Source organism: Sapajus apella, unplaced genomic scaffold, assembly GCF_009761245.1.
Source record: "Sapajus apella isolate SASKATOON/1434 unplaced genomic scaffold, GSC_monkey_1.0 scaffold94, whole genome shotgun sequence".
Classification (NCBI taxonomy): domain Eukaryota; kingdom Metazoa; phylum Chordata; class Mammalia; order Primates; family Cebidae; genus Sapajus; species Sapajus apella.
Window position 1 is genome coordinate 6,222,342 of NW_022437034.1, and position 20,574 is coordinate 6,242,915.

Genomic DNA, 20,574 nt, shown 5'->3' on the forward strand with positions numbered 1-20,574 from the left:
GTTCCATTTACCTTTAAAAATTCCAAGCAGCCATATTATACCAGATTCCTCTCAGGATGTCCTTCTTTCTTAAAAATAATTGTCAGAAAACTCATCTTCTGATTGGGAGGTGTTCCAACAAAAGTTGATAGGCCTAGTAGCGTGCAGAATAAGAATGCAGAATCCAGCTGGGCATAGTGGCTCGTGCCTGTAATCGCAGCACTTTGGGAGGCCGAGGCAGGTGGGTCACCTGAGGTCACAAGATCAAGAAAAAAAAAAAAAAAAAAAAAAAAAAAAAAAATACAAAAAATACAAAAAAAGTAGCCAGGCGTGGTGGTGCATGCCTGTAGACCCAGATGCTTGGGAGGCTGAGGCAGGAGAATCGCTTGAACTCAGGAGACAGAGGTTACAGTGAACCAAGATCACACCACTGCACTCCAGCCTGGGTGACAGAGCAAGACTCTGTCTCAAAAATAAAAAGCATGTGGAATCCAGGGGCACTGGCATGGCTATCACCTGCCATTGTGAATAGAAATGTCCTGAGATGACTCTTAACTCGGCATGGTACTTGGCACTTCTCAAGGAATCATTCTACATCATATATGTGTTCTTTTCAGCTGGTCAGTTTGAATGTAATACTTGCAGGTAAGTTTATCTCTAATCCTTTTATTACCTAAATGAACCAGCACTTCCTCTGCTATCCCCCAGTTGGACTAAAACTCACTCTCTTCTGGCAGAAGGGATATCTGTTTTATGATGATTGTGAGATCTTATTTTTATTCTCTAAAATAGAGTTTCCAATAAGAATATTGTCTCATGTAAAGCTTTTCCTTTAAATTGACCACTGATTCTAGAAGATTAGTGTAATGTAAAGATCACAAGAATACTTGGGTGCTTTATACATATATTTATTAATATCTACATAGTTATTCATCTGCTTATGTAAATATATGTACATATTTATATTCACATGTACCTATAGGTTCTGTTAAAAATGAGGTCACCTGAACTGAAATGAACTTCACAATTATGGTTTGTTTCTAATTGTCTTTAATAGTCAGTCCTAACATCAGCAACATACTGATCCAAAATTCAGTGTGTACAGAATTAGTGTTAAAAAGAATCCCTGTATTTTAAATGTTCAGGGATTTGCTAGTAATTACATTGTAGTTTTTGTCATGCAAAAATGATGATTACAAATGCATTTGTTTTGGGTATTTAGTTATTTACTGATTTGTTTCAGAGGTACACAGTTTATTTTTATGCCAGAGAGAACGTTCAAATCAAAGTAAATAAATCATGTCATCCAGGATCATCTACATCCTGTAAATGTCTACAAACAGAGGTTTACTTTCTCTTTGTAGATATGAGAGTTAGGGCTTCTAGTCATTTTTCCAGGACAGTAGTGATTTGTATATAAGCTAGAATTCATTCCTTTCCCCTGTATTTCCTAATTGGTAAATGTTCAAATGGATTTTTTTACACTGTGGAACTGTAGGCTTTTGTATCAGAGAATGTCTTGTTCATTAAACTTTGAGTTTAATGCATTAGCATTGCCTATATCCATGTGTTCCCAACATGTTATTTTCCCAGGCCTAGGTTATTTACTTCGTTTATACCACAATATTATTATATATTAGCCTTAATGATGTCTTTACCATCAACTCTTAACATGCCAAATTGAAAGCAGTGTTTGCTAATTAATTTAGAGGAATGAATTCAAATTGTCCATGGTTATGCTTTCTAAGACTTTTTCTTCCTTCCCCTTTTTGTCTCTTCACTAAGACAATATGAATGATGATTCAAGTAACTTGAAAGAAGGCAGTAAAGACAATCCCGAACCTCTAAAGTGCAAACAAGTGTGGCCAAAAGGAACGAAGCGTGGTCTATCTAAGTGGAGGCAAAACAAAGAGAGGAAGACCGGATTTAAACTGAATTTGTACACCCCGCCAGAAACACCCATGGAACCTGATGACCAGGTGACAGTGGAAGAGCCAAAGGAGACTTCAGAAGGAAAAACTAGCCCCACTCCCATCAGGATCGAGGAGGAAGTCAAGGAAACTGGGGAAGCCCCGCTGCCTCCAGAGGAAAACAGAAGGGAAGAAGCATGTGCACCTGTAAGTCCAAATACATCACCAGGTGAAAAACCAGAAGAGCTCATCAAACCTGAGGAAGAGGAGGAGGAGGAGGAAGAGGAAGAAGAGGAAGAAGAAGAAGGAAATATAGAAAAAGATCCAGATGGTGATAAAAGTGAAGAAAAAGAGGAACCAGAAATCTCCACGGAGAAAGAAGACCCTGTGCGTTTGGATGATCACGAAGAGGAAGAGGAAGAGGACGAAGAGCCATCTCACAACGAGGACCATGATGCGGATGACGAGGATGACAGCCACATGGAGTCTGCCGAAGTGGAGAAGGAAGAGCTGCCCAGAGAAACCTTCAAAGAAGTACTGGGAAACCAGGAGGCTTTTTTAGACCTTAATGTACAGCCTAGTCACTCGAACCCAGAGGTCTTAATGGACTGTGGCGTCGACCTGACAGCTTCTTGTAACAGTGAGCCCAAGGAGCTTGCTGGGGATCCTGAAGCTGCACCCGAATCTGACGAGGAGCCACCTCCAGAAGAACAGGCACAGAAGCAAGACCAAAAGAACAGCAAAGAAGTCGATTCAGAGTTCAAAGAGGGAAACACAGCAACTGTGGAAATCGACTCTGAGACCGTCCAGGCAGTTCAGTCTTTGACCCAGGAGAGCAGCGAACAGGATGACACCTTTCAGGATTGTGCCGAGACTCAAGAAGCCTGTAGAAGCCTACAGAACTACACCCGTGCAGACCAAAGTCCACAGATTGCTGCCACTCTGGATGACTGCCAACAGTCAGACCACAGTAGCCCGGTTTCATCCGTCCACTCCCATCCTGGCCAGTCCGTACGCTCTGTCAACAGCCCGAGTGTCCCTGCCCTGGAAAACAGCTATGCCCAAATCAGCCCAGATCAAAGTGCCATCTCAGTGCCATCTCTGCAGAACATGGAAACCAGTCCCATGATGGATGTCCCATCAGTTTCAGATCACTCACAGCAAGTCGTAGATAGTGGATTTAGTGACTTGGGCAGTATTGAGAGCACAACTGAGAACTACGAAAACCCCAGCAGCTACGATTCTACTATGGGAGGCAGCATCTGTGGAAACGGATCTTCACAGAACAGCTGCTCCTATAGCAACCTCACCTCCAGCAGTCTGACACAGAGCAGCTGCGCTGTCACCCAGCAGATGTCCAACATCAGCGGGAGCTGCAGCATGCTGCAGCAAACCAGCATCAGCTCTCCACCGACCTGCAGCGTTAAGTCTCCTCAAGGCTGTGTGGTGGAGAGGCCTCCGAGCAGCAGCCAGCAGCTGGCTCAGTGCAGCATGGCTGCTAACTTCACCCCACCCATGCAGCTGGCTGAAATTCCCGAGACGGGCAACACCAACATTGGCTTATACGAGCGAATGGGTCAGAGTGATTTTGGGGCTGGGCATTACCCACAGCCATCAGCCACCTTCAGCCTTGCCAAACTGCAGCAGTTAACTAATACACTTATTGATCATTCATTGCCTTACAGCCATTCCGCTGCTGTGACTTCCTATGCAAACAGTGCCTCTTTGTCCACACCATTAAGTAACACAGGGCTTGTTCAGCTTTCTCAGTCTCCACACTCCGTCCCTGGGGGACCCCAAGCACAAGCTACCATGACCCCACCCCCCAACCTGACTCCTCCTCCAATGAATCTGCCGCCACCTCTTTTGCAGCGGAACATGGCTGCATCAAATATTGGCATCTCTCACAGCCAAAGACTGCAAACCCAGATTGCCAGCAAGGGCCACGTCTCCATGAGAACCAAGTCAGCGTCTCTGTCACCAGCCGCTGCTACCCATCAGTCACAAATCTATGGGCGCTCCCAGACTGTAGCCATGCAGGGTCCTGCACGGACTTTAACGATGCAAAGAGGCATGAACATGAGTGTGAACCTGATGCCAGCCCCAGCCTACAATGTCAACTCTGTGAACATGAACATGAACACTCTCAACGCCATGAATGGGTACAGCATGTCCCAGCCAATGATGAACAGTGGCTACCACAGCAATCATGGCTATATGAATCAAACGCCCCAATACCCTATGCAGATGCAGATGGGCATGATGGGCACCCAGCCATATGCCCAGCAACCAATGCAGACCCCACCCCACGGTAACATGATGTACACGGCCCCTGGACATCACGGCTACATGAACACAGGCATGTCAAAACAGTCTCTCAATGGTTCCTACATGAGAAGGTAGACAACGTGGGCAGTCCACACAACCTACCAGGCATCACTATTGGATTGATCTGCACAAATACCTTTGAAGAGTACGATTTCAAAACCAGCAATTGGTGTGAATGCAAAAACATTTGTTGGCACCATTTATTTAAAAAAAAAAAAAAAAAAAAAAAGGCTGTTTCCGCCGAAAAGCCTTATACAAGTTGTTTTTTTTTTTTTCCTTTTTTTTTTTTTTTTTTTTGGTACCTTCGTTTCTGTTACTTTTATATGAAATTCTCTGCAAAGGAAGGCCTCTCTTGGGACTACAACTTGGAGGCAGCCACTTGTTGTGCCTGCTTCTGTTAAACAATGTGGATATCAAGCCCCCCCCCCAAATTATCTGTTTTAATATTGAACCTAGAGCTTTTGTTTTTCCTTCCCTGTCCACTCCATGTAAATGCCTTTAGCATTTCAGTTCTTGTATATTTTGTTTAAGGTGACACTTCAGCATGCCGCTAATGTCTTTGTTAGTGACAGTGCATTTTGTAGTACTGTACAAGTGTTGTGCTAACAGTAAGCCATTTCTTAAGTTTTTTGCCTTGATTAGGGTGCCCTAATTTGAGGGTTTTAAAAAAAAACTATATTTTTGTTAATTATAAAACTGTAAAGAGCTATAAAAGCTATTCCCATTTGGTTAGTCAAAAGGGTTTTATTGCTAAATGTTTGGTGTAAAGTTGAGACCCTTTTCCATTTTGGTGACAGATTTCTTTGGGGAAAAAAGGCAGCTTTCTGTTTTATAAATGCAGACTTCTGTTTATTGAATGAAGCATATCTCAGTGTTTATCTGTCAGGTTTTGAAACATTTCATATATGTCCAAATACTTGGCAGGATTTAAAAAAAAATAGTGAATTTGGTGTAAAGTTGCTATTTTATGGAAATGCCTCTAACTTTACATTTTCATTCCATCTGTAGATTTTTCTATCTTTATAAAATATTGGAGTTATTTTTTAAGGAAAAATAGAAAAGTAGCTTGTGAATAGCTCAAACTAAGCTTACAAATCGCATGTAAAAAAGCAAAAAAAGTTATTTGTGTCTGTTTATATTGCTTCCTTTTTTGTAGCCTTTGTACCTGTACAGGGTGACAGTAAGGGCCAAGCAGGAGAGGCGTAATCCTTGTATAAAATAGGATCCAGCGACACTCTTGTATTTATCTGTTCTCTTTTTAGTCAGTCACTTCAAAAAAACAAAAAACAAACAAAAAAAAGCTGTACATTTTAACATAAAATAAATTATGATGAGCCATTTTTAGCCTCTTGTGTCCTGTCATATTATGATTGATAGAGAATGACCAATGGAACTGTATCATGTGTCACGCCTCAGAACACATACACATTTTGGGAAAATAAATTATTTAGTGTAAATTGGAGTTATGGGATTTTCTGATTTGTTTTGACTTTGGGGGAGGGGTTGGCAATAAATAAGAGTAATATCTAATAAAAACCATCACATATACCAAATACCTATTTAATAAATTAATTTATAATGGATTTTAATGCTTTTCATGAAAGTTTATTTTATGCGAGTGCATACCTTCTGTATGCCAATCATTGTCTTTAAAATAAAGTGAAATTGTTTTTTTCTTTTGGACTTTGATCTTCATTTGCAAAGAGATCCCGCACAAATATCCAGCTGCCTCACTCGCACAGTCTGTATAAACACCCCTCTGAGCCTCACACCAGGGTAGCAAACTTCCTTTTTATAAAGATTAATACCAAAAAAATACCCAATTTGGGATTGTATGTTTGAAAAATCATTTTCTTTTTTTGAAAGTATGAACGTTTTGCTCTGTTGTGAATGATTAATTGTACGTTTTCTTGTTTTCTTTAGAGCCTAAAGTTTAGACCCCCTGCCAAAAGTGAATATTCACAAGTGTGGTGTTCAGAGAAAGTTCTGAGTGTCACTTGAATTTGGTTATTTGAGCAGCAAGTCTAGAAATGAACGCTTGACTTAGCACCTGTGTGAAACTGACCTGTTAAGCTCTCCAAGTGTCTGACCATGGGTGCTTGCAACTCCTCTGTTAAGTCACTACCCTGTGGAGGAAAAGAGTGGCTTTTGCACTGCTGGTTCTACACAAAATAATTAGATGTTGTACAGAGTGTAAACATAAGCCTTAAAGTAGACCCAAAATCTTGCAAAGGCAGGATAGAGCATATATACCAGAATAAAAGGCCTCATGCAGACAGAGGATGCCCAATGGAGTTCTGCCTTGTACTCTCACCCTTATCATTATTTTCTTTCACAGTGACAAAATACATTGGGTTTAGTGTCAGGATTTTATCTTTTAGTCCCCTCCTTCCTCAACTGCAAAGTCAATGGGGGTAATATATGTAATAGCTGAGGGAGGGCTTCCAGGAAGACACGTCTGCAAGGGCCATTGGCACACAGGGAAGAGATCCATTGAAGGTGCTGTGCTATTAGGAAAGAAAACCTCTCAGCCACCCTCAGGGTGGGAAGTGGTGGTCTATGCCTGCATGAATCCAATGCTGCATCCACTCAGGAGTGGCTGAGGACTGGGCAGCCCAGTGGGCCATACATCGGGCAAGAGGCTGCCAGAGCCCCCCATGGGACCCAACCGGAAACACTCACATATTTAGTTTCTTTCCTCTTGGGTTAAGGTTCTCTGGGGACTGAGATTCCCCTCTGTGTTCCCTTTGGCCATGGGCTGCTAATCACACCTTTTGGTTTGTACAATGTCTGGGTTCCCATACCCTGCCTGCCTAAGAGCCCTCTAAGGGAGCTTGTGGAAGAGTCCTGGTCGTTGCCCTAGACCTGCCAACCCAGAATCTAAGAACAGTCCCAGGGACACCTTGGTTCCCCAGGCTCCCTAAGGACTGCAGCATAGCTAGGACTGGGAGCTCCCCAGCTGGCCCCAGTCCCAACATTCCTTGATGGAACAGAAAGTCTTAGCATGGGAAGGAAACTGCTGATCTGAGATGGCCTCAGAACACCCTGCCCTCCACCTACCCACTCTCATTAGAGAAATCAGTTCACATCTGAATGTGATGCCAAGGATTTGGGAAAACAGAAACTTGGATTCATCAAAACTGAAATACCAACAACATTAGATTGAGATTCATTAACAGGCCACATCATTTAAAACCATAACTGTATTCTGTTCTTTATAAGATGTACGAAGTGGTGGTCAGTCGCCAGCCTCACTTTTTAGTAGTTTCAAGTGGTGCCTAACTAGGTATGAGGGCATCCGCCTTCCTTGCCAACATTATATTTTAGAAATAATGACTCAACAATATTGTCACAAAGCTTTCACACACTCCTCCCACACACCCACCCTGTGCAGGAAATGGAGCCCTTGTTTCCAATTTACAGATCCGGAGGTTGAGGCTCAGATTTCGCTACAGTAATTGCCCAAACTCACCCGACTAAAATTTGTGAGCTGAAACAAACCCAGGTCTTTCCAAATCCCAGCTCTTTTTTCTAGAACACTATACTCTGTGAAAGGCCCTAACTTGTCACCTCTCTGATTTAAAGGCTTGGCTAATGAATACATGATGCTGTAAAAACTGTTAAGTGCTATATAAATACAGGTCCCTTTGTGGCTGCAAGCAAGCCTTGGTCTACAATCAGTCTTAGATACTCAGGGTATAAGTACTATCACATTATGAAGCAGCACCTTCCATTCTCTGTACCCAGGTTTCCATCATTCCTTCCACCTTCTCCATCCTCTTTCCTGGACCTTCCCCGTCCACCCAGGCTTAGCTATAAACATTGATGTTCTGCAACACTCAGGCCCCCTCTTGTCTCATCATCTCATCTGGTATGATGACTTCAAATTCCACCTCTCTGCAGATGACACCCGGAATTACATTCCCAGTTGTGAACATTCCTCTGAGCTTTAGATGGTACGACAAATGACCTGGGACACCTTTTGTACATCTGCATAACAATTGAACTGATTTCCAACCCCTCCTCCATTCCTGCTGGTTTCCCCCCATCTCAATATTAAAGCACTGCCAAGAAACCAGATCAGGTGGCCCTCATTTCCCCTCCCCATCTCGGCAGGTCCCATCCGTTTTCTGGGTTAATTCAAAAATAATCTTGAATACTAATCCCCTGGAGCTGTCCTTCCAGGCCACCTCCTCCTTTCCTGTCAACAGCCTCCTAACTGGTCTGGCCTCACTTCTTAACTCCCTACAACTTTGTTCTCCATACTTCAGCCAAAGGATCTTTCCAGAGTAATCTTGAAACAGATCATACCATTCCTCAGCTTAAAACTCTTCAGTGAATCTTCTGTGAACCTGGAATAGAATCAAGTCTCTCTGCCCCTCTCCTTCCACTCCCGCTCTCAGCTCCCAGCTCCAGCCTCACTGATGGGCAGTTCCTAAGCCTTGAATGCACCAGCACATTTGGAAAGTTTGTACCTTCAAGCCTAAGAGAGGTCTTCCTGGACCACCCCGCCTAAAGAGGGTTTCTCCCCTTTCCCCACTTTTCTCCACTTCCGTGCCTATTTCCCAGATTGTGCTTTATCACAACGTGCATTTTTATTTTTCCTGTTGGCCCCAACCCAGTTTTTGGCATGTGGTAGGTTCTCAGTAGACACTTGGTGACCAAACGAATATCTAATATCTTACTTCTGAAGACTTGAAACACTTTAGCAAAAACTTCTGTTTCTCTTTTCTCCTGCCTCTGGTTCCCAGGAGTCATCTAGAAGAGACCAGAACTGCCACTTTGCCATTCTTAGCTTCTGCTGCCCTGAGGAAGGTGTGGGGTGCTCGGGAAACACCAGCAATGCACCTAGCTATGCTCCATCTTCCCCAGCGTGAATTCATCTAAATGTAAATATTCATTAAAATGGAAATACTGGCTTCTCTCTGGACATGGCACAGATCAGAGCTAAGCAATAACTGCGTTCAGATGGGGGTAGCAAAATCCCTACACTGGGGCCATTATGACCCTGGGTCCCTTTTGGTCTGCATCTCTTTCTCAAGAGCCAGGATATGGTTCCCTCACACCCAAATATGAGTCATTAAGCAATTCCATCATCCGTAGTCATCACACACCTAGTATTGCCCTCCCCCCTCACAGCCATATGAGTTGTGACTGATAGACCTGATCTCTGTCAGGACTGTCGCATTTTCAGAGGGAACATGTCCCCCTTTTCTATCTTAGCACCAAGACATACCAATTCACTGCACATTTCTATTTCTGTGTCATCTTTGCCTTTTTGCTTTGTGACCCCTTTGCAATGTTTCAGGTTTCAAAATGTATTAGAAGACCAGTGCTCTTACCATGACGGCATCCCCGAGGAACGTCCCCTGAAACCCTGTGTGCATGTTAACATGAGGTCCTTGGCTCCTCCTGGGCCACGGCGACTCTCAGAGCAACTTGGGGCAGTCCCAGGAAGCCAGGCCCAGCCACAGGGGCCCAGGCTTCAAGTCCTCCTCTCTGGCACAAAAGCAGGGGGTCTCCCCAAAGGTCACAGGGTGACTCAGGTGGTTTACACATCTACTGAGCCCCTGGACTCTCTCCTCCACCCATCAATAACTTCCTCTCATTCTGCTGAAAACCACAAACAAACTGAAGCACAGGACCCCTTTTCGTATTTTCTTAGAAGGCCTTTATCACATTCTTTCTGCTTTCTCAGGCAGGCTCCGTTTCTGGTCCTTGACGGCCGGCATCTCCAACAGCAGCACCTCTCTTTGGGTTCTGCCTGGTTTGGGATTCCTGGCCCTGGAAGCTGTCGCTACCCGCTTCGTGCCTGCGGCCATGTTCTTCAGAGTGGAAATCACGCAGTCATGGCGCCTGGCTTAGCTCTCAGGGAGGCAAACTCCACACCTGAGCTTAAATGGCTGCCCCATCCTCCATTCCACAGCAGACAACAATTTGCAAATACCTTCTGCTATGACTGAAAACCAGCTTGTGTTGCTTTGATTAGAACCCACGTGAAAAGAGCCTCCCTGAGATCCTCCCTAGAGAGGGTCTCCTCCGTTTTTCTCCCCAAAATTAGAAAGTTTTCCAAATTCACCAAATTTTGTTGGGGTAGTGGCAGCCCTGGGTAAGAGTCTGAGGAGCCCTGGGTTCCTTGGGAAAGTGGGGGAAGCCTAAAGCAGGAGCCTCTGTACAGGGGTTCAGGACCTCTCCCCACCCTGCTGGAGGAGCACATCTAGAGATAGTGGTGTGAGCCTGGGGGTTCCGCTGAAAAGACAAACGGGTGCAGGGGATGCCGCGGAAATGCAGGACATCCAGGAAGGAGCCTTCCCGCGGCTGCACAGGTGCTCCTGTGACATGGCTTGCCCGGGTACCGTTCTGTGGTTGGAAAAGCAATTTCTATTTTAAATTACTTTTTATAAGAACATGACTTTCCTTTCAGACAAAGCCAAACATTTAATCACAGCATAATGCCTACACATTTTAAAATCCTTTCCCTCTTCCATCTCACCAAAAAAACAAAAACAATACAGGAGACTGCGTCACGTGCTCCTCTGTGACCCAGAGCCAGGGAGCCCGTCCCTCCCATTTTTGCGGAGAGGCTGAGCGCTTGGCTTTCCCCGGGGGTGGCTCTGGGTCCCCCCATCCCCAGCACACATAAGGAAGTTGAACAAGATGGTTTGGAAGAAATCGAGCTTCAGTTTCACTGTTCCTTCCCTGGAGTCCTAGGCCAGAGTTCCGCCTCTCCTCTGTGTCCCCAAGTGCCTCTGCTGGCCCAGTGAGGCGGGCCCTACAGCTCCCTGCCGTCGGCCTCCTCACTGTCCTGGCGCTGGTCCTGTCGCCTCTGCTGCACCAGCTGCTTGTCCAGTTCCCGGAGCTGCTTCAGAAAGCCCCGGTTGGGGAGGACACAGCGGTTCTTGGCCACTTGCTGGATGGCATCCACCAGGGTCATGTCCTTGTGGATCATCAGGTAGGCCAGGACCAGGGTGGCTGACCGGCTGCGGCCCATGACACAGTGAACCAGGATCTTACCTGCAATTGGAGCGGGGAGGAGAAACCCCACACTGAGGAGCAGATGTGGGGGCCGTGGGCAGGGCCCACTGCCATCCTGTCACCCTCTCACCCACAGCAAGTGACTCAGCACTGTGCCCCACAGCTGCCCCCTCTATAGAACGGGGACACTCTTGGTGTCTTCTTCATAGGGTTGTTGAGAAGGCAAATAACCCTATAAATAACTTGATTTTTTATGCTAACGAATGGCTGCTGAGCTCCCACAGCGTGGCTGGGCTGCCCTTCCCCTGTGCACCATGGCCAGAAAGCAGGCACCTCCTTCTTGATTGTTGTTTCGGTTCTGGGAGAGGCTGGCCCCAGAGTCTCCCTGGCATGACCACATTCCTGGGGTGTGGACATGTCCAGCTGGATGAATGTATAGTCCTGGCATTCAAATCCCCACGGGCTGTTCCGGAGGTGCCGGGCCCCTGGCCAGCCCTGCTGATAACCAAAGTGTTTCTTCCTCTCCCAGAAAACAGGGTAATTCTTTCTGTCATGACTCAATACTTGAAACAGATGAAAGCTGTAGTTCATTAAGCCTTTTAGGGGCCTGATGTCTATTAAGTGGCAGTGGGGAGGGGAGAGAGAGTTGGAAGGGAGATGGAGGGGGTGGGAGAAAAGGGGGAGGTGGAGGGATCGAGAGAGAAAGGGGAAGAGAAGGGACAGAGGACACTCAGCTCTGGTAGGAGCTCCAAGAGCTGAATTTTGTTTTCAAGACCAGGGTATGAGGCCGGGTACAGTGGCTCACACCTGTAATCCCAGCACTTTGGGAGGCCGAGGTGGGCATATCACTTGAGGTTGGGAGTTTAAGACCAGCCTGGCCAACATGGCAAAACCCCATCTCTACTAAAAATACAAAAATTAGCCCATCATGGGATGCACCTGTAGTCCCAGCTGCTCAGGAGGCTGAGGCAGCAGAATTGCTTGAACCTGGAAGGCAGAGTTTGCAGTGAGCTGAGATCGTACACTCCAGCCTGGGCAACAGAGCAAGACTTCATCTCAAAAAAAAAAAAGAAAAAGAAAAGCAAACCCAAATCCAGACTCTCTGCTGCTCCTCAATTGCATGCTTTCAGGAGTGACTCAAAGGTAGGCCTCTGTCACTCAAATCAGACATAGGCTGAGGCTGTTACCCTGCACCATGCCCCAACCCCTAGCCAGGTGTGTGCCTTGCTAAGCAGCCTCCTTCCTTGCTTTCAGGAGATGCTCTCTGCCCATCTCCCACGCACTATCTGGTAACCTGCCTTTCTTAGCAACTTGCAAAGAAATTCTGGTAGAGCCCCTACTTCTTCCCAAGAGCTTCTAGGTGTGTGGAAGTCCTGGGAAAAAGGATGCAAGGTGTATTATGAACTGTCGGGGCTGGAGGGAGATAGGGCAGGAGACCCTTAAAACAGTGAAAATAGGTCAGGCGTGGTGGTTCACGCCTGTAATCCCAGCACTTTAGGAAGCTGAGGCGGGTGGATCACTTGAGGTCAGGAGTAGAGACCAGCGTGGTCAACATGGTAAAAACCCGTCTCTACTAAAAAATGCAAAATTTCGCCAGGCGTGGTGATAGGCACCTCCCAGCTATTCAGGAGGCTGAAGCAGGAGAATAGCTTGAACCCAGGAGGTGGAGGTTGCAGTGAGTGGAAATTGTGCCACTGTACCCCAGCCTGGGTGACAAAGCGAGACTCCATCTCAAAAACCAGAAACAAAAACAAAACGGTGAAAATCTGGTCTGGTTAAAGCTTATTAGAAGCAACAGAGAATCAACCTCCTGCTTGAAAGCAGGCTTAATTTATTTATTCATACCTCCCTTATCCATAATAGATTTTAAGACGGCTTCAAAAGCAAGCTATGGACTGTTTAAGAACAAGAAAGAGCAGACAAAAGGAGAGTGTGATACTAAAGTCTGATCTTTAGCACCTCATGACATTTGCCCTGGAGTTTCTTAGAAGACTTCATTAAATTAAAACCACACTAATTCACCTTGGAGCATGCTGCATCGGGAGCAGTTAAGGCAACCCAAGTGGGGTTCCCATGGCAGTATTTTGTGAGTACTTCTTTTTCTGATGAAGACTGACAAGTTCATTTTTTCAGATCCTATAACCAGCTGTCATGCCTTACCCTCCATGATATTTGGTGACCTCTTATACAGCAAAGTCACCAGGTGCTCAAAATAAGGGCAGAGGACTCTTCTGTGAGGCCTCAGTGACAGAAGGAATCCCTGCTGGCAAGCAGGTGTCCTGATGGCACTGCCTCTGATTAGCTCTGTGACCCTGGGCACCTCACTTGGCTTCTCTGGGCCTCTGTTTGCCCAGCTGTCAGGGCAGGATCAGAGATTAGATTATCTCCGAGATATTTTAAGAGTGACTGAGGTTGCCTGGGGAGTTCTTTCTAAAGGGTCAAGGCAGGGTAGGGATGGGGTGGGAGAGGGCCCCAGAGGCCATGATACAGCTCCACAGCACCACAAGGAATGCTTTTCAAAAAGAGTGAAAAAAAGACTGGCTGTGAGAAGCCGGGTGGGGGGAATGGTGTACACTTGGCTGAAACCAGTCAATGGAGAACGAAGAACAAAGACAAGAGGAAGCAGAGTGATGCTTTGCTTTTTGGCCAGACTGTCCATCCACACCTCTTACATCAAGTGTATATGAAACATACAAGTGGGTCTGGTTGGCATTAAAAAGCCAAGTGCGTCCCTTAGTTTTCCCTTGTGTCCATCACTAAAATGCCAAGCAGTGTCCCTTGGTATTCCCTTGGGTCCAGCACTAAAATGCCAAGCTGCGTCCCTCGGTTTTCCCTTGGGTCCGGCACTAAAATGCCAAGCAGTGTCCCTTGGTTTTCCGGTGCATGTCTAGACACAACTGGGCCACCCACTCCATGTGCCAGGTGGGCTGAGCACCGGCTGTCCGCTGGGTATGAAGCCTATAATATTGCTGCTGCTGAGTTAGCGGGCATTTTGTTTGGTTGCTCTGACCACTCAGGGCACAGGTTACAACCTGATGGCCATTGGGTTGGTTTAGTTTGTTCTTTGTAGCATTTCAAGAAATTTTAATCTGTTGCCAAGACCTAAAAATTGAGCGATTTTATAGTAAAATCCAGATTGGAGACTTCTGAAAAGCCAGATCTCCCACATTTGCACTGACTCTCAGAAGACAAGCATTGGCTGAGGCTGAGTGGCAGGTGCCCCTCTGAAGGGGGTACAGGGCTCTCTGCTTAGCCACAAGCACCCCCTACCCACGTCCCCCTGCTGTACATGCAGCCAGCTGTATTTGTTTACACTCTGCATGCTTCTGCACATTAGGCATTTGAACCCTGACTTGAGGAAGTCTTCAGCCGGTGCAAAGGCGTTGAGAGCAGAGCCCAGCCTGCCATCTCCCATGGGGTCATGTCCTGCTCCCCATCCCTAGCCATCCAGTCAAGTCCCAGCAGCCCCATCCATTCATTCTATCCCCCTCATAGTCTCTGATCTGAGTATATACTCTCTTCCCTTGGCCCTTCGTTTGCTAGGTGCCACCTTGTCTAACAGTCACGACCCACAGCAGCCTGACACCTCCTCATGATGTTCTGTCATCTGCCTAGGCTAAGCTTCTACTTGAGAGCCTGATTCTTTCTGGATTTGGCAGTGGGGGCAGACTCTAAAACGGAGTGCCAGGAACCTAAAACAAGCTTTCATGTGAGTATATCTTACAGTTCAAAGTTGGAATGTATTTTTTTTTTGAGATTGGAAACTTTATGATGATGATGTGCACATGCTGGCGTGATTATATTCTTCACGGTATATGACCACACTTTATCAAAAACATCCGAGAGCCTGCTGTCTGCCAGGTTCTGTGCTAAGCGCTTTATGTGTGTTACTGCTGATCCTCATTAGAACCTCTGAAGGTAAACATTTTTATCACCGGATGGAGAAACCAAGGCTCAGAAAAATCACATTGTTAGTAAATTGTGCGACAGAAACTTAAACCCAGCCATGTCTTTTCCGAAGCCTGCCAGGCCCCTTCCATGAAGGGTAAGGTCTAAAATATAGTAATGGCAAGTGAGTGCATTAAACAGAAACTGAAAGATTAGGTTGCTGCAGTGTTTTTTTCATGTCAAATATGTTTTCAGTTAACATCAAATACTATGAGGCAAATTTTACCTTGTGGTGATGACTCAGCTCAGTTGCTTTTTTGATCCTGCTTGGAAACTCAGAATGTACACAGCACAAAAGACAGTTCAAAAATAGACTCATAAAAGGAAGGCTTGGAAATGAGGCATCTTCCAATACAAGCATGTTAGCTCTAGGGGTTTTTCTCATTGTGACATTGCTTTCTGAGCCAAAATAATGACATATTGTTGGTGGCTATGGCTGGCTGTGGGGTCAGGGCCACCTCAGGATGCCCATTAAGGTCTGATACTGTCCAGCAGACCTGGCCTAGGCCCAGTCCCAGTTTGCAAGTTCCTGCCGCTGACAGTTTGGTCAGTCACTGAGCCTTGTCGTCACAACCTCTTGTGGCAAGAAAGACTTTCAGTAACTGGATACCCTGAATTATGTGACGGCCCCACAAAGGGCTGTGTGACACATTGGGCTGAAGTCAGAGCACAGATTAGGGAGCTGAAGTCCCTCTGGCCTCTGTGGAATGCCACTGAAGTACACCCTGCAGCAATAACTGTATATTGTCTTACCCCCAATGGGTACCTAAGCTGTGCCCTTCTCTCCAAAATAGCCTTGTAGCTTTTGCTGGATTAGGGTGGCCAACAGTGCATTCCGAGCACAAAGACTAGCACTGTGATTTAAAAGATGGATAATTAACGCTGGAAAAACTTGGACACTGGAGGTGCAAAACCCAAATTATGCCTCAAATACAGCTTGTCAGCTTTCTACTGGAGGCCTCGCTAGGCTGAGTGTAATTGGGGACATGGTGGCTAGAGAGTGGGCTGTGAACTTGGTTGGTAGGAAGGGAAATTTAAAGTCTCTCCATGGATTCCCGCTCCCTGAGTGTTTTGAATCCCTTGGCTACCAGCTGAGTTGGGGCCCAGGCATAATTAGTGTCTCCGGCGGCGTCCCAGCTTTGAGGCCGAGCACCTCTTGAAGTATGGCAAATGTTCTTTAGCAAAGACTCCGACAAAAAGGCCTTTCCTTTACACCCTCCCAATTTCCATTCCCCAGAGCTGCAATCAAGGCCTGAAGCCACCAGCAGCACGCTCGGTGGTGCAGGTCCTTATACCTTCACAGCTTCCAGGGTCTCGGAAATATAGTAATGGCAAGTGAGTACACTGAACAGAAACTGATGGATTAGGTTGTTGCAGTCTTTGTTGTTGTTTTTTTTTTCAAACGTCAAATATGTTTTCAGTTAACTTCAAATACTATGAGGCAAATTTTACCTTGTGGTGATGACTCGTTTCAGTTGCTAGAGGGTGGACTGGTGAACTTGGTTGGTGGGCAGGAGAATTTAAAGTCTCTCCATGGAGAGGCATTACCGTCGGCCACTAGCAGCCCCAGTGGCCTGGCTTCGCGACAGACACATTTTTCGCATGCGCAGATCCCGCTTCCGGCCTGGGCCTCAGGCGGGGAGACCTTGGGCTAGGGGCGGGGCCTAGGCGGACCGTGGGAGGGACGGGGCCTAGGCTGGGGGCGGGGCGGAACGGGGCGGATGGGGCGTCTCTTACTGTGGTCGTCGCGTAGTGCTCTGTCGATGAAGGCGGCCGCCGGGTAGAAGAAGACACTGAGGTCGAAGGTGGGCAGGTCTTCGGCCTCCACACCATGGTACTGGATGTCCATGTCGTGGTAGTAGTCGGGCCCGGTGTCCACGTTCCAGCGGCCGTGGGCCGCATTCAGCACGTGCGTGAAACCAGCCTTCTGCAGCCCGTAGCGGTCCAGCGCCGTTGCCCTGAGCGCAGGGGAGAGAGGTCGGTGGGCACGCTGCACCTTGCCCGGGGTCTGGGAAACGGGCTGCCCACGCTTTCTGCCGTGGATTCCAGTTCCCAGAATAAGGACGAATCATTGCATATGAAGCCCCAAAGCTCTGTTCTTACCCGGTCCCCTAGGGCACCTGCTGCTTTATGATTCTGGCTCGACTGTTTCAAGAAAGGAAAGGGTGAAGGCTGTGGTAGGTGGGCTGAGCTATTCGTTCGCCCATTCATTCTTTCATCATTCACTAGACACAGCGGAGCCTGGTGCTGCACTCTGTGGTGGTCGCAGGTCTGGACCTGCCAAATCGCCTGAGAGCCTTCCAGAATAACCTGTTCATTGGGGCTGCCTTCACCCAGCCTCTCCTCTGAACCTGCTGGATGTTTTCAGGGTTTGGAGATGGAGGCTCAACTGAATGGTTTAAAGCAAGGCCTTCCATGAGAGGATTGGATTGGGATTGGGCAAAGTTCACAAATTCACATTGGCACGATGTGAACGGGAAAGTGTTGCTTTGGGGAGCTGTTGCCCAGTTGGGCAGAGCATTGTTCTGAGAAGGATGGCTTTTTGAGCTATTGTTTGAATTGCAGGGAGGTTCTTGAAGCCAGCAGTGAAGTTATTTAATGGGCTACAGCTTTATCTTTCTTGGCAAGAATTTCCAGGAACGGTAAAGTCCTCTCGAAGTAGATGGTTCTGGAACATAACTCGACTACAGGGCAGCATGGTGGGGCTGGGCTGGAGCTGGGCTGCCAGAGGAAACACGGGTTCTTCCTGCCTGCAGGGCTGGGCAGGGAAGGGTGTGTGTCACTACAAGTGTCAACTTTGGTAATGGAGGGGAATAAGGAGGCAAGCCAGGGCCAAGCCAAGGAAACAGCACCGCCTAAGGTATGGAGATAGAGACAACGAAGGCCTTTCAGGAAGCCTTCACTATTTCCTGTAATCAATTCTCCATCCCCAGATTTGCAGTCTATTGTGTGCCAGGCACTGTGCTGGGTGCTGATGGTAAATAAGTGAACAGGGACCAAACGCAATGGCTCACACCTGTAATCCCAGCACTTTGGGAGGCCGAAGCAGGCAAATCATTTGAGGTCAGGAGTTCAAGACCAGCCTGATCAACATGGCAAAACCCTGTCTCTACTAATAATACAAAAAAAAAAATTGGCTGGGCTTGGGGCACATGCCTGCAGTCCCAGCTGCTCGAGAGGCTGACACAAGAATCGCTTGAACCCCAGAGGTGGAGGTTGTGGTAAGCCAAGATGGCACCACTGTACTCCAGCCTGGGCGACAGAGTGAAACTGTGTCTTAAAAAAACAAAAGTGAACACGTTAGTCAAGGTCCCTCAGGAAGGTCAGATACTAATGCGGGTAGGAAATAAACAACGCATACAGATAATTTCAGATAGCAGTGAGAGCTATCCCAAGGACCTAAAACTTTATGACATGCTACAGAATGACTGTGGTCCTGCTTCAGGCAAGGTGATCAAGAAAGGCCACTATGGGGAGGTGGGGTTCAAGCCAAGACAGGGATGAGAAGGCTGAGGAAGAGTTGGAAAGAAAGTGTTGTTTCATCCAGGCGAAGGGAACAAGTGCTGAGAACAGAAAGGAAGCCAGTGTGGCTGAAGTAGCAAGGGGAATAGCGGTACAGGAGTTTAGAAAGGAAGGAGGGGCTGGATCGTGGTGGGCCCTGCAGGCCATAGGAAGGAGTTTGAGTATTATTGTAGTGTGGTGGAAGTCTGCTAGAGGATTTTAAGGGAGGAGTAAGCATTCTTTACTTTTTTAAAGATCAATCTGGCTGGACAAGCTGGCTCACACCTATAAACCTGGCACTTTGAGGAGGCCTAGGTGGGAGGGTGGCCTGAGCCCAGGAGTTCAAGACCAGCCTGGCCAACATCATGAAACCCCATCTCTACAAAATATGAAGAAAAATATTAGCCGGGTGTGCTGGCAGGTGCCTGTAGTCCCAGCTACTGGGGAGGCTGAAGTGGGAGAATCACCTAAGCTTAGGGAAGTCCAGGCTGCCTTGAGCTGTGATCGCACCACTGCACTCAGTCTTGGCAGCAGAGTGAGACTCTGTTTTAAAAAAAAAAAAAAAAGGAAAAGAAAAATCAGTCTGGCTGATGTGTGGAAACAGATCGTGGATGCCAGGATCTGTGTCTGGGAGTCAAGGAGAGCTTTAGAGGGTGTTTAAAGAGACGTGATCTAACCTGGGTTTAAGAAGACATCTCCCTCAATAACACAAAGACCAGTACTTCAGCTCAGGGAAGATGTGGCAAGGGTCTGGAGCCATACCAGTAAAAGGGTAAAAGTGCCATTGTGCTCCAGCCAAAGGCTCCTCTCAAGGCCACTGGTAAAAGGATATGGACAGAAGTGACCGTGTTGGATGCTAGCAGGGACCAACACCCTGGGCCAGGAGGAGCCTCGCACCAGAAATACGTGCCATGGCCCCTCAGCCAAGGGCACACTTATCTTTCACTGATTTCCTGGAGCTTTTTATTTGCCATGAGAACCATGGTGGTGTCCAGTGTTTGGGAAAGGGATTGAGCATTTGGAAACATTTGCAAACAGCCCATTGGAACTGTGGCATGGGGAGGCGGGGAGTCCCACTGAGCACACCTCCACTTGGCTCTTGCTGCAGGCATTCTGACTGTGGAACACATTGGGCTTTCAATTTTTCCTCAGAAAGGTCTGCTTTTCATTTTTCCTGTTGTCCCAAAGCATGTATACAACAAACATGCTCTGGGGACATAGATCTGATCCCGATTAAAGCCACCACTAATGTGGTCCATCTTGCTGAGTAGCAATCAACCTCACTTTGAGGTTGAGCTCAGTGGAAAAATTAAAAATAACTCTCCTTGACAGGAAGCTCCTACCCACCATGAAGACTGTTCTCTCTGGGTTCAGTAACTGGCTTTCAACATAATCAAATGGCAGTTTGAATGAATTACAATTTGCACTTTGCCACTTTTGGGGAAGGGGGTAGATATGCAACAAGTCTCATTGCCTGACACCTCCATATCCACCGCAACAGGCTGCCGTTGGCTGTGCCTGAAGGAGAGAAAGGGGCTCACGAGGACCCCAAGACCTGGTGGGTATTTGAGGCCTGCCACAAGTTTTCAGGGTCTTGGCTACCTGGGCCGGGAAGGGGAGTTGATATCCTCACACATCATTCGGGGGACTTCCCCCAGTTTGGTTTACTCAGAGTTCAGTTGAGGGCTTGAAAGAGCATCCACAGCAGAATGGGAATCTGCAAATAAATGGAATGCCTCTTACACAGATGCTGTGGGGGAGGCAGAGCTATCATCACAGACACCCACCGTCCAATCCCCAGCTGGGATAGACACCCAGCTCAGTGATTACCGGGAGTGGGACAGGCTCAGAGAGTGATGTCTGGCACTATACCGTTCTGGTTTTGTTTTTAAATTTCAGGGCCAGATACATTATCTGCTCACATATGTTGAAA

At 47.0% G+C, this 20,574-nt stretch overlaps 2 protein-coding genes across 14 annotated transcripts in view; one reads left to right on the plus strand and one right to left on the minus strand.

Annotated features, from left to right (window-relative positions):
- Nucleotides 1-5,893, plus strand: part of KAT6B (lysine acetyltransferase 6B) — a 205,554-nt gene extending 199,661 nt beyond the window's left edge. For 8 of the 12 annotated variants that reach the window (XM_032256484.1, XM_032256483.1, XM_032256488.1 and 5 more), the window contains one exon: nt 1,765-5,893. In XM_032256484.1, the coding sequence (XP_032112375.1) occupies nt 1,765-4,292 (2,528 nt within the window). In that variant the 3' untranslated portion in view covers nt 4,293-5,893. The remainder of the gene's footprint in view (nt 1-1,764) is intronic. The other 4 variants (XM_032256491.1, XM_032256493.1, XM_032256490.1 and 1 more) reach the window with 1 other exon arrangement.
- The window catches only part of DUPD1 (dual specificity phosphatase and pro isomerase domain containing 1), a 44,100-nt gene continuing 28,041 nt past the window's right edge, over nt 4,516-20,574 (minus strand). For both annotated transcript variants that reach the window (XM_032256496.1, XM_032256495.1), the window contains 2 exons: nt 16,878-17,098; nt 4,516-11,231 (listed from right to left, as the gene is read on the minus strand). In XM_032256496.1, coding sequence (XP_032112387.1) covers nt 10,990-11,231; nt 16,878-17,098 — 463 coding nt within the window. In that variant the 3' untranslated portion in view covers nt 4,516-10,989. The remainder of the gene's footprint in view (nt 11,232-16,877; nt 17,099-20,574) is intronic.